We start from the raw sequence: 12,650 nt of genomic DNA on the forward strand, positions 1-12,650 counted from the left end.
AGGTACGAAGTTTTAGGTTGTAGTTATTATAGGACTATTTCTCTCTATACCATTTGTATTTAATTAACCTTTGACTATTGGATGTTCTTATAGGCACTTTAGTATTGCCAGTGTAACAGTATAGCTTCCGTCCCTCTCCTCGCTCCTACCTGGGCTCGAACCAGGAACATAACGACAACAGCCACCCTCGAAGCAGCATTACCCATGCAGAGCAAGGAGAGTAACTACTCCAAGTCTCAGAGCGAGTGATGTTTGAAACGCTATTAGCGCAGACCCCGCTAACTAGCTAGCCATTTCACATCAGTTACACCAGCCTTATCTCGGGAGTTGATAGTCTTGAAGTCATAAACAGCTGCTGACAAACGCACGAAAGTGCTGTTTGAATGAATGCTTACGAGCCTGCTGCTGCCTACCATCGCTCAGTCAGACTGCTCTATCAAATCATAGACTTAGTTATAACATAATAACACACAGAAATATGAGCCTTAGGTCATTAATATGGTAGAATCCGGAAACTATCATCTCGAAAACAAGACGTTTATTCTTTCAGTGAAATACAGAAGCGTTCCGTATTTTATCTAAAGGATGGCATCCATAAGTCTAAATATTCCTGTTACATTGTACAACCTTCAATGTTATGTCATAATTACATAAAATTCTGGCTAATTAGGCAGCCCAAACTGTTGCATATACACTGACTCTGCGTGCAATGAACTCAAGAGAAGTGACACAATTTCACCTGGTGAATATTGCCTGCTAACCTCGATTTCTTTCAGCTAAATATGCAGGTTTAAAAATATATACTTCTGTGTATTGATTTTAAGAAAGGCATTGATGTTTATGGTTAGGTACACATTGGAGCAACAATACGCACCGCATCATTATATGCAACGCAAGACACGCTAGATAAACTAGTAATATCATCAACCATGTGTAGTTATCTAGTGATTATGATTGATTGATAGTTTTTAATGAGATAAGTTTAATGCTCGCTAGCAACTTACCTTGGCTTACTGCATTCGTGAAACAGGCAGTCTCCCCGTGGAGTGCAATGAGAGGCAGGTGGTTCGAGCGTTGGACTAGTTAACTGTAAGGTTGCAAAATTGAATCCCCTGAGCTGACAAGGTAAAAATCTGTCGTTCTGCCCCTGAACGAGGCAGTTAACCCACCGTTCCTAGGCCGTCATTGAAAATAAGAATGCCTTCTTAACTGACTTGCCTAGTTAAATAAAGATTAAATAAAGGTGTAAAAAAAAATGTAAAGTTAAAAATTGGCCAAATTGGTGTCTTAAAATAACGATTTCCGATTGTTATGAAAACTTGAAATCGGCCTTAATTAATCTGCCATACCGATTAATCTGCCAACCTTTACTTTCAACCTTTTCAGACTCATCGCCCCAACCCCCCCCCCCCCCATTTTCCCTAAACTTCAGAATCTCTTTATGCTCCTCCTCACCTCCATGATCCCTTCGCAAATTAGCTTGTCCTTCACCCTCGGCACACTCTGCCTCCGAACTACCACTGGTGTTGGAAACTATTCCACCCTTTATTTGTACCACTAAGCTCCATACTTGCTTCTCTTTCTTTTCCATCACTATCTCCTACCATGTCTGACCCAGTCACAGCACAGCCATGCCTAACAGCCGCCACACTGAGTAAAATTTGATTGTTTGTTAATTCCCTTTCAGTCGAATTGCAGTGCTACTACTCTGATCAATCCACCAAAACAAGCAACCATGCAGCCTTATTTCACTGCCAAGCCGAGATTTAGCTTAAATATGCCACCTCATGGAAGGCTAGTACATAGGATCAAAAATATCTGTAGAGTACTCCACTCAAGACCAGGAAAAGGCAAACCCCAAGGCAAACCCCAAGGAGGCCGTAATGCAAAAATAATGGGTAAAATTGGTAATAATTTTAAGAGCAGTTGGGAGGAAAAGTTTAATTTCCAAAAGTTTTAAGTGAGACAGGGGTATCACCAAAGCTATATTTTTATTAGGTATGTTGTAGCTAATTTCCAAAGATGCATGACAATCCCAAAACATTTTTAAACCAATTACAATGACAAAAACCGTGGCCATTTTGCATGACAATCGTTACCCAAAATTCCATTATCGTCACAGCCCTACATCTGGTGGACATCGGGCGTTACACCTTCGTCAGTGCTATCAACAGTATGCGCCTTTATTTATTTTTTATAGCACCTTGCACTTTCACCCTTCAAATTCTTTTGAGCATGGATTAAATGAAGTGATATGAGTTTTATATGTAATTTTAAACTGGGTGGTTCAAGCCCTGAATGCTGATTGGCTGACAGCCATGGTATATCAGACCGTATACAACGGGTATGACAAAGCATTTATTTTTACAACTCTAACTACGTTGGTAACCAGATTTATAATAGTAATAAGGCACCTCTGGGTTTTGTGGTATATCGCTATACCATGGCTAAGAGCTGTATCCTGGCACTCAGCAAGGCTGGTGCCAAAGAAGCCGTGGTATATTGACCATATACCCCCCCCCCCCTCGTGCCTTATTGCTTAATTATATGATAACTCTTTTGTTGTTTTTTAATACAGCCCTTGCCTGATGTTGGGATATGGATCCCCATGCAAGAAGCCCAAATAATAAACCCTAAACCCCACCAGCGGGTGGTCCCTATAAAGGCGTCCCATACATACAGTTTGCTCCAAGAACTCGACAAGGCGAACGTTTGTGCTCACATACCGCCTAAAGACCTTCGCTTGAAAAAACGAGAGAAAAAGTGACAATATTATTGTTTGTTCCTCTTGAGCCACCTTAACAACAGCCATGCATTTTCTCTAAATATTCTGAATTAATCTAAGATAAATCAAGAAATCTGTCATTAATTTAGACGTTTTTGCTGAGATCTTTGCAGACCAGCTAGCTGTTGTGTTTTCAGACATTTTCAATCTCTCTCAAACTCAGGCTGTTTTCCTACCTGCTTCAAGATGTCCACTATCATGCCCAAGAGCGGGAAAGGGAACTAAATGACTTGAAGTGCACCTCCTCCCTCCCTGACACACTAGGCCCTTTCCAATTCGCCTACCGCCCTGACAGATCCACAGACGACGCAGGAGACTGAAGAAATTTGGCCTGTCCCCAAGGGCCCTCAAGTGTTCTACAGGAGCGCCATTGAGAGCATACTGTCAGGCTGCATCACAGCCTGGTACAGCAACTCCACTGACGGAGTATAGTACACTCAGGTGAACGCATGATTGGGTGCTCACTGACTGTCCTCCAAGACACCGACAACACCAGGTGTTGCAGGAAGGCCAAGAAGATCAAGGACCAAAGCCACCTGTGCCACGGCCTGTTGTCCCCGCTTCTATCACTCAGACGCGGGCAGTGTAGGAGTTTCACGGCAAAAACTGTCAGACTGAACAATAGCGTCTACCCCCAGACCATCAGGCTGCTGAATAGCCACTAGGCAGCTACCTGCTCCCCCTATGGCAATTCTACCCCCCCCCCCCCCCCCCCATGGACATTTATCATTGTTACAGTTGTAAATGTGTATATATTCTTATTATTTGTATTGTCTCATTCACTTCTATTTTTTTACCTGCACTGTTGAATCTCAGAGCATATTTCATTGTACCCTGCAACTACATCCATAATCCTGTGCATGTGACTGATAAGTTAATCTAAGTGCAGTACTTCTCAACTGCAGAAATGTGCATGAAAATGTAGTGCACTGCAGACAGTAGGGCCTAGCTGCTCCTCTCGTTGAATGACGGCAAACACTTAATCGAAGAATACTGTCCATAGTTCCCACCCCTACTGTTGACCAACTGCTATCAAACTTTGACTTGCCTCAATAAAAAAACAATCTTGTTGCTTATATTGAAGAAGCTATTTTCTTATTCAAATGATACATTAAGAGAATGGAAGAATCAAATGCTTTATTTAAATATATATATATTTTAAACTGTCTACAGACTGAAACAACAAAATTTGAAGTCATACAGCGTAGACTTACAAGGATTGGAAACAACATTGGGTGTGGATACGGTGGGAACATGTGGATCTGACCAAGTATGTAAATGTTAAGATTATTATTTTTGTCCATCTAGGTTTTTGTTGTATACTAACACCAAAACTAATACTCCCTTAAAACTTCTTATGGCTGCAGGGGCAGTATTGCGTAGCTTGGATGAAAGGTGCCCAGAGTAAACGGCCTGCTCCTCAGTCCCAGTTGCTAATATATGCATATTATTATTAGTATTGGATAGAAAACACTCTGAAGTTTCTAAAACTGTTTGAATGATGTCTGTGAGTATAACAGAACTCATATGGCAGGCAAAAACCCGAGAAGAAATCCAAACATGAAGTGGGAAATCTGAGGTTGGCCGATTTTCAACCCAGCCCCTTTTGAATACACAGTGGGATATTAGTTATGTTGCACTTCCTAAGGCTTCCACTAGATGTCAACCATCTTTAGAAACTTGAATGAGGCTTCTACTGTGATGTGGGGCCGGATGAGAGCTCTTTGAGTCAGTGGTCTGGAAGAGAACCAGGTCTTGGACACACGCATTTCACATGATAGCGACCTGCATTCCATTGCTTTTTTACAGACAATGGAATTTTCCGGTTGGAACGTTATTTAAGATTTATGATAACATCCTTAAGATTTAATCTATACTTAATTTGAAATGTTTCTAAGAACTAATATAACTTTTTGAAGTTTTGGTCCGACGTTCGGCTGCACCTGCACGAGCGTTTGGATTTGTGTACTAAACATCCTAACAAAAGTAGTTACTTAGACATAAATAATGGACATTATCGAACAAAACAAACATTTATTGTGGAACTAGGATTCCTGGGAGTGCATTCTGATGAAGAGCATCAAAGGTAAGGGAATATTTATAATGTTATTTCTGATTTCTGTTGACTCCAACATGGTCGGATAATATTTTTTTTCTTCTGAGCACCGTTCTCAGATTATTGCATGGTTTGCTTTTTCCGTAAAGTTTTTTTTAAATCTGACACAGCGGTTGCATTAAGGAGAGGTATATCTATAATTCCATGTCTAACAATTGTATTTTCATCGACATTTATGAGTATTTCTGTAAAATGATGTGGCTCTCTGCAATATCACCGGATGTTTTTGGAACTAGTGAACGTAACACACCAATGTATCCTGAGTTTTTCTTTTATATAAATATGAACTTTATCAAACAAAACATACATGTATTGTGTAACATGAAGTCCTATGAGTGTCATCTGATGAAGATCATCAAAGTTGACTCATTTTATCTCTATTTGGGCTTTTTGTGACTCCTGTCTTTGGCTGGAAAAATGGCAGTTTTTCTGTGAGTTGGTGGTGACCTAACATAATCGTTTGTGGTGCTTTCGCTATAAAGCCTATTTGAAATCGGACACTGTGGTGGGATTAACAACAAGATTACCTTTAAAACGGAATAAGATACATGTATGTTTGAGGAATTTTAATTTGGAGATTTCTGTTGTTTTGAATTTGGCACCATGCAGTTTCACTGGCTGTTGTCATATCGATCCCGTTAACGGGATTGCAGCCCTAAGAAGTTATTAAGACCTTCGCTTGAAAAAGAGCAATATTACAATTTGTCTCCCTTGAAATGCCGTAGCCACAACACAGCCAGTATACACTTCTTTAAAACAGTATTCTTTAATCCAAGATAAATCAAGAAATCTGTAATAGATGACGTTTTTGCCGAAGTTTAGTCCTGCAATTTTACATTAAGATATTATTTCTCAAGTGAAAAATGTTTAATTAAAACTACTCGTCTCTCGTTGAATGACAAACACTTTATTGAAGAATCCCGTCCATAGTTCCCACTCCTACTAGTAGTAGTACTGTTGGTCAATCACCGAAAAAGGGGCATTAACTTTGGTTACTGAACTTCGTCTTGAGAAAAAATGTTGTGTGCGTGAACAGACGGAAAAAACCTGCCTAACACCAAAGTCACAAAATTCTGTCATTGTATATATGCGCAAACTGTTAAGACTGGGAAGCATGCATCAGGCTTTACACACACCACCGACAGCAAACATCCCCCACTGTACAGACCAACAGTCAGTCTGGTGAGTTTAGGCCCACCCCACCAAGACACTGTTTATCATTTATAAAGCCCTTGAAGTCAGCCACCCCAATAACACCTAAATTGGCTTAGACTGCACATTTCCATTCATCCTCTACCCCTAGAAACCATATGCATACTTGAATTTACTTATCAGATATCCAATTTCAGATGTACTTTGTGACAAAGACTAAGGCCAAATTTGAGGTCAAACTGGCAAATTTCAACAACTGAGCATTTGCTATATTGTTCTAAAAGCGAATTATATACAACGTGTAAGAACATAACACAATCTCATAAATAGTTTCAATGTGTTTTTTAGCTAATAATTCATATATTCACTGTAAATTCCATATCACTAAATTAACCCCCCTGACAAGTCTTTAATTGCTATAGTACATTCAACATTTCCTACATAAATCTTGGGTGTGAAATTAAGTTTTTGCATGCAGATTAATGATATAACACATTACATACTGTATGAGAATGTTGTTTAAAATATTTAGTACAGTACAACAGTTATACAGACAATTATGTTGATATATTTTATGCCCCCTTAATGTGAATTAATGAGCGTTTTATAACTCTTAATTGTTACAGGTCTAGTAATTTTTCAATTGTATAACATGTTCTGAATACATACAATAGATACAAGCAAGTTGTCTGAAAATATACATCCGTTCAATAAAAGATTTTTAAACAACTGTATAAAACAACTAATGAAAGGCACCAAACTTTAGTAGACTTTGTTTTATTTCACTCAAACTGCCCATCTACTTGTCTACCCAGGCTGAAATGACCACTAAATAATGCATAACAGTATGCTTAGCCCACTCCCTTACACAATAATGGGGAACCTTAGGGGCAGACTTCTTTCTTAACCCCTTGGTTCAAATTGAACAAATTTGCACTGTATTTGGCACCACCTTCCTTTATGGAATAAAAGCATTAACAAAAATCAATGACTGGTATGTTTGTGACCCTCTCATGATTACCAAAACCAGATTTGACGCCTTGATTAAATAATTACAGTCCTTTTATATGATGCGAACCTGCGATCTAATTACAATTCAATCTGAACACCGAGCTTAGACCATAAGCTACCGCTTTTTACTGAGCAGAGGTAAGGGGTACATTTAAATACACTGATGTAACATACACCCTTATATCCCCACAGTCTAGGATTGTAAACAGGGTTAAAGAGGGAGAAAATGACCTTTTAAAAATCCATGCTTCATTGTGTAATTAATCCTTGTGTCTTTTCACGGTGCTTTGTGTCATTCTCCAACCAAAGTTCCACTGTTGCCATTTGTCCAATCAGACACCAGTATATAGTGACAGGAAGTAGATGTACAAAAGGAAAATAGGGTATATGAGCAGAGGCTTCTTGGTTTTGAATTCATCCCCAACGAGCAGTGAAGCAGCACTGTAAGCAGCCCAAAATACTCCAGAAAGCTGAAAAATGACAGTTATCAACAACTAATGAACACATATAAAATAAGAATATGTTCTTAACTGACTTGCCTGGTTAAATAAAGGTAAAATTTAAAATATATATATATATATCTAATTTAAGTCCATTTGTACTTTCTAAAAAAATAAAATAATCAAATACAGATGTAAAAATAGCTTTGAACAGGTTAGTTAGTGTATGTTAAATCAAACATGCAATGCTGAATTACAGAGATTCATTTGTGAGAAAAATCAGATAGAATAAAGGTTGATTGTCTTTGCTCCTATGCTCACCTTTATTAGTGTAGAAACAACATCAAAACCCCCAATGACCAAAAGCAATGGGGCTATAACGATGAGCGGGAGTAGAGAATATCCAATCACTCCAAGAACTTGTCCATAAGACACCTATTGAAAACAGAACAATGCAAGTCAGTGTTTCACAGCACGCCACATCATTCATGTTGTAATAGGAAGCAAATGCACATCCAGAGGCATGTACAGTATCAAGTAAGAGAAATGTATTCCTCATCAAGACTAGGAATACGATTTATTTCAGCTAAATGTAAACTTTGGTGGATCTTACCTCACCACCAAGAACACGAGCCAGCAAAAAGATTGTTAAAGAGCCGAATATCCAAATGGTAATTATCCAAGACACCACCTTAGGAAAATAAAATAAAGCTACAAATAATTAAAACACAACAACAACCAAAATAATACACACGCTGAAAATTGTGACATTGTACCAAAGTCTCTAGAAGACTAAATGTTTTGGTGTGGGAAGTCCTTTTTTGAACATTCTTATATCGTTAAATATATCAATGTAGGCTGCCTCCCATTTAATTCAATTCAGTAAGTGAAGAGAACCAGTGAATCAAGCCCTGTTTGCGTGAGCAGCATGTGCATCTAATGTTGTTTCAAATCTCAACCCTACAATCGAAGTTCACCATTTACTTTTTCAAAGAAATCTAACTTAGTTGAACCAACAGCCCTCTCTGGGGGGCCAAATGTAAGGTATGTTCTGAGATCAAAAGAATTCACAGCTTGAACTGCCGCCTCACCCTGAACTGTCCGTAGATGGAGATCATGGAGAAAAGGAGTACTATAGCCAGCGGGCCCCAGAAGTCAGGGTTGTCCCTCACAACCTGCCGGTTGAAGCCCAAGGAGGGCATTGGCATGAGCACACAGCGGATCTTGTAGTAGATGTCTTTCAGGTCGATGTCCAGCTCCTCCCTAATCATATAAGTGTATGAGATTGTACAGGAGCATCGTGAGATATCAGCACATTTCATTTGTAGTGATAGCCAAATCAAGTGTAATTTTAATATCAATGTACATGGATAAAGAATGGGTTTCTTGAAGAAGGTACTCACAGAAGAGGTTTGTTGTCTTCAGGGTCATCCTCTTCTACTTCCAGGAGCCAGCCATAGCCTCGTTTCCTCAGGAACGTGGTTGCATATGGGTCTTTTGCATTGTCACTGCCCATGTTCAATTTAACATCTGGGGCATCAATCGTACCGCTAAGATCTGTAGGGAATTTAATGTTTACGATTATTGCACATTTTGTCTCTCTGCCCCATAGCTAAATTAGTAGAATTGCATGAATGTTGTTTTACAATATCTAAATGGTCTCTCTGCCCCAAGGCAAAATGTCTAGTATTGCAAGAAATTAACTTAAATGTTCTCTCCGAAGATGGGGGGGGCATTTAAATGGTTTTCCGCAAGGAAATCTCGCTTAGGGCCCCCGAAAGGCTAGGAGTGGCCCTGCAAGGTTTCCAAAACCGTATCACAATCAAGGATCAATTGTTCCTAATCTAAATAGTGTTTCACACTTGACCAAATCCCCTCAGCTAATCAAAAGGTACATGGAATGCAGAAAGGCAAGACATGTCCCCCAGTGGTCGTCACACTGTCTAAATTACATTAAAGGCCCAGTGCAGTCAAAAATGTGATATTCACGGGTTTTTATATATATTTCCACACTATGAGGTTGGAATAATACTGTGAAATTGTGAAAACGATGATGCCCTTTTAGTGGATGAGCCTGTTTTTGTGGGACAGAATTTAGGCTTGGCTGATGACATCACAAGGCAGTAAATTAGTTAATAGACCAATAAGAAAATAGTTCCAAACCTCTGCCATTAAAACCCATCAGAGTCTAAGCCCCGTCTAAGCCGGGGAGTGTTCCACTAAGCTATTTGATTATTTTTTTAAGAAGGACATACCAAGGATCATTTAGCTGTTTGATTTTGAATTTTGGTCTTACTGTTATTAGCCCATACAAACACATTGAATAACAGATAGTCCCCCAAAAAATGTAAAGGAAGTTTTCTCTGAAGTGTCTGTCCTATTACTGAGAGATATAAGAATGATCAGGAAATATATTTTTTACATGTATTTCACCTCACATTTTTGGCATTAAACAGTCCATACATACTTCCATTCGTTTTTTTCAACTGGTATCGGGGACCTTCAGACGAGTCTTGCAAAACAACCGACATGTACATGTTCGTGAGAGTCTCACCTATGTACAGGGGGGTAGTATTTGTGTGTAGCCCAAACAGTTGGGACGCTACGGACAGAAGTTGGCAGATTGGCTCAGAAGAGTCTTGCGGAGGTCATAGAGCAAAACGGAGAACATTGTGTTCGTGAGAGTTTCATCTTTCCATAGAGGGGTCATAATAGTTTGTAGGCCAAACCGGTTGGACGCTACAGCCGATTTTGTGAAGACACATTTTCGGGATTTCTCACTGTATGACAAACACCGCTCTAGCTCTGACACCTTTTACCAGCAGATGCGTTAGTGCGACATAAGAGGATGCGGTGAATTGAGACGCATCTGATACAAAAAAACATCTCTGTAGCTTAAACAGACAGACTATGTAGATTTTTTTATATTGCTAATTTAATTTCAGTGCGGGCGCAGACAACCTTAGGGGGTTTGTTTTCAGTTTTCCCCACTGAGGTATACTAAGAACTGGAGACTGCGTCCACGATGTCCGCCCATTGTTTTCAAGGTAATCTACTCGTATTCATGTATGCCGATTCATGGGCCATCAATATCTGGGTTGGATCCGTTTTATATGGGCCAACATCACATGCGCTTGCACTTAGGCTGACCACAACACTCACGCACGCAAAATAAATGTAGAAATCCATGTTATTCAATTATTGCGCGCGCCAAAAAGCATCTGCGTTGCCATGGGCTAAAATAGAAGTCATTCCTATTTCTGAAGCAGATCACGCTGCAAGTCCTGCCTCTCCCATCTCATTGGTTTATAGAAGCAGGTACCCACGTGCCATCTCCTCATTGGTTATACCCACAAGGGGTGATTGAAAGGTTAACTGTTTTGCCAGTTGTTGTGGTAATACTATGAAAGTGTAGATGCCAATCACCATATAAATTCAAGGGGGAGAGCCATGTTTAATGCTTTTCGACCTGTCCCCAAATGAATGTCATTGGTTCAGAGTTTGTTTTGATATTTTAACCTGCGTGTCATGATCGCATTTGGTGTGGGGGGACAAAATAAATGTATGCACGATAGCGCACTCGCGCAGCCGGTTAGGGTTCCGTTCACACAGGGAACAGTGCGAGCAGCGACAACATCACATTATCCAAAACAATGCAAACATTGGATGAGTTTTTTTTCTTCAAATAAATGTATTTTTTTTTAAATCAGCCTCAGCAACAATTATTTGAATAAGTCTATGGGTGTTTTATGCACAAAGGTGATGACTAAAGTATCTTATTAGGAATTTTAATATGACTTCTCTATGTGACTCTATGGAAATTGTCTTCCTGAGCAATATGCAAAAACCACACCTCCATTTCCTGGTTGCTAAAATTCTAATAGTTTGCCTAATTTCAGTTAATGTGACGAAACAAGCAAGTGTAGAGAATCATTGTACTATATTTTCAATAACCAAAAAATATTGTATCTTCAGCTGGTGTACAAAACCTAAAGTAAAAGACACAAAAAAATAAACTATAGAACAGGACGCATAGACATAGCGCACACAGAACAGACACCGCTTCTTCGACTTGCTTCAATGAGAACAGATCTATAATGTACATTTCTATGTGAATTTGGTCGGGTGTGCTGGAAAGTTACATATTGCAGCTTTAAACCGTAGTATTGAAGCAAAACTCTAGGAGCAGTCAGTCAACGGTGCCTCGCCCCTTTGTTTTCACCTCCCTACTCAGACCACTCGCAGACAGCCCTAGCAATGACTCTTTACTAAGGAAGTTATTCGTCTCTTCCTGACCATTTTAATTGAAAAATCACAGTAAGGTACTTGTTACCCAGAAATGATTTGATATTAAGATAAACGGCTGCATTGGACCTTAAAACCATTTACTCAATGGGAAACACGCTAAACTAGTCCAAATAAATTGTTGTGTTTTGTATTAAACGTATCTTCAATAGAATAATATGTTAGGTGGATTTCCTTCAGTGATATTGCTAACGTTACATAGCTTGCTAACGTTAGCCTAGCCGTGCAGTAGCAGCAGAAAGTTGTCAAATCTCTCTGAACCACGGTAACTTGACAAAAACGACAACACTTTACTCAAGCTAGTTACCCAATGAATTAATGCTAGCAGAATGACGTGTTGACAAATACGGTAGGCAACTAAAAATACAATGAAACACATGACAGTATTCACGGCCTGCTAACATTACCCTCGGCTTCAGTTGATGAGACGAAAGTAAAATCTCCGTTGGTGGGAGAGAGATGCATTGTTGATGTTTTGTCAACAACCTTCAAGTCCTAGTAACTGACATTTAAATAAAGGGTTTAATTGAATAGATTGCCACAAGTAAATACAACGTTGTCATTGACTGGATTTCACAATATTTTCCCAACTATTCCATCTTGTTGTTGAGGTATCGTTTGCTCAAACACACAGGCAGCTACCGAAGCAGGAAGTGCAAGGTAGGCTGGGAAAGACGACACGTCAAAAAATCCTAACACCGCAGCAGACAAGCTCGCCATCAAGTGGGGGGGAATGGTGACGCTGGACTTCCGCCTTCAATACGCAGCATTACACACAAAAAGACAACCAATCCCTTCTTCTTTTGTCGACCAAAGACCCTCCCCCACATATGGTTGGTCA

General features: G+C 39.5%; 1 protein-coding gene across 1 annotated transcript; it reads right to left on the reverse strand.

The window, feature by feature from the left end:
* Positions 1–5,787: 5,787 nt before the first annotated feature.
* Positions 5,788–12,482, reverse strand: LOC124041294 (protein YIPF4-like). The gene is made up of 6 exons (XM_046358737.1): positions 12,217–12,482; positions 8,908–9,061; positions 8,596–8,767; positions 8,118–8,195; positions 7,826–7,939; positions 5,788–7,534 (listed from the first exon to the last, which is right to left on the reverse strand). Exons 1-6 carry the CDS (start codon positions 12,272–12,274, stop codon positions 7,397–7,399), a joined length of 714 nt encoding a protein of 237 aa, XP_046214693.1. The 5' UTR covers positions 12,275–12,482; the 3' UTR covers positions 5,788–7,396.
* Between the last annotated feature and the right edge of the window lie 168 nt (positions 12,483–12,650).

The sequence above is a fragment of the Oncorhynchus gorbuscha genome, linkage group LG08 (assembly GCF_021184085.1).
Source record: "Oncorhynchus gorbuscha isolate QuinsamMale2020 ecotype Even-year linkage group LG08, OgorEven_v1.0, whole genome shotgun sequence".
In the NCBI taxonomy this organism is placed as follows: domain Eukaryota; kingdom Metazoa; phylum Chordata; class Actinopteri; order Salmoniformes; family Salmonidae; genus Oncorhynchus; species Oncorhynchus gorbuscha.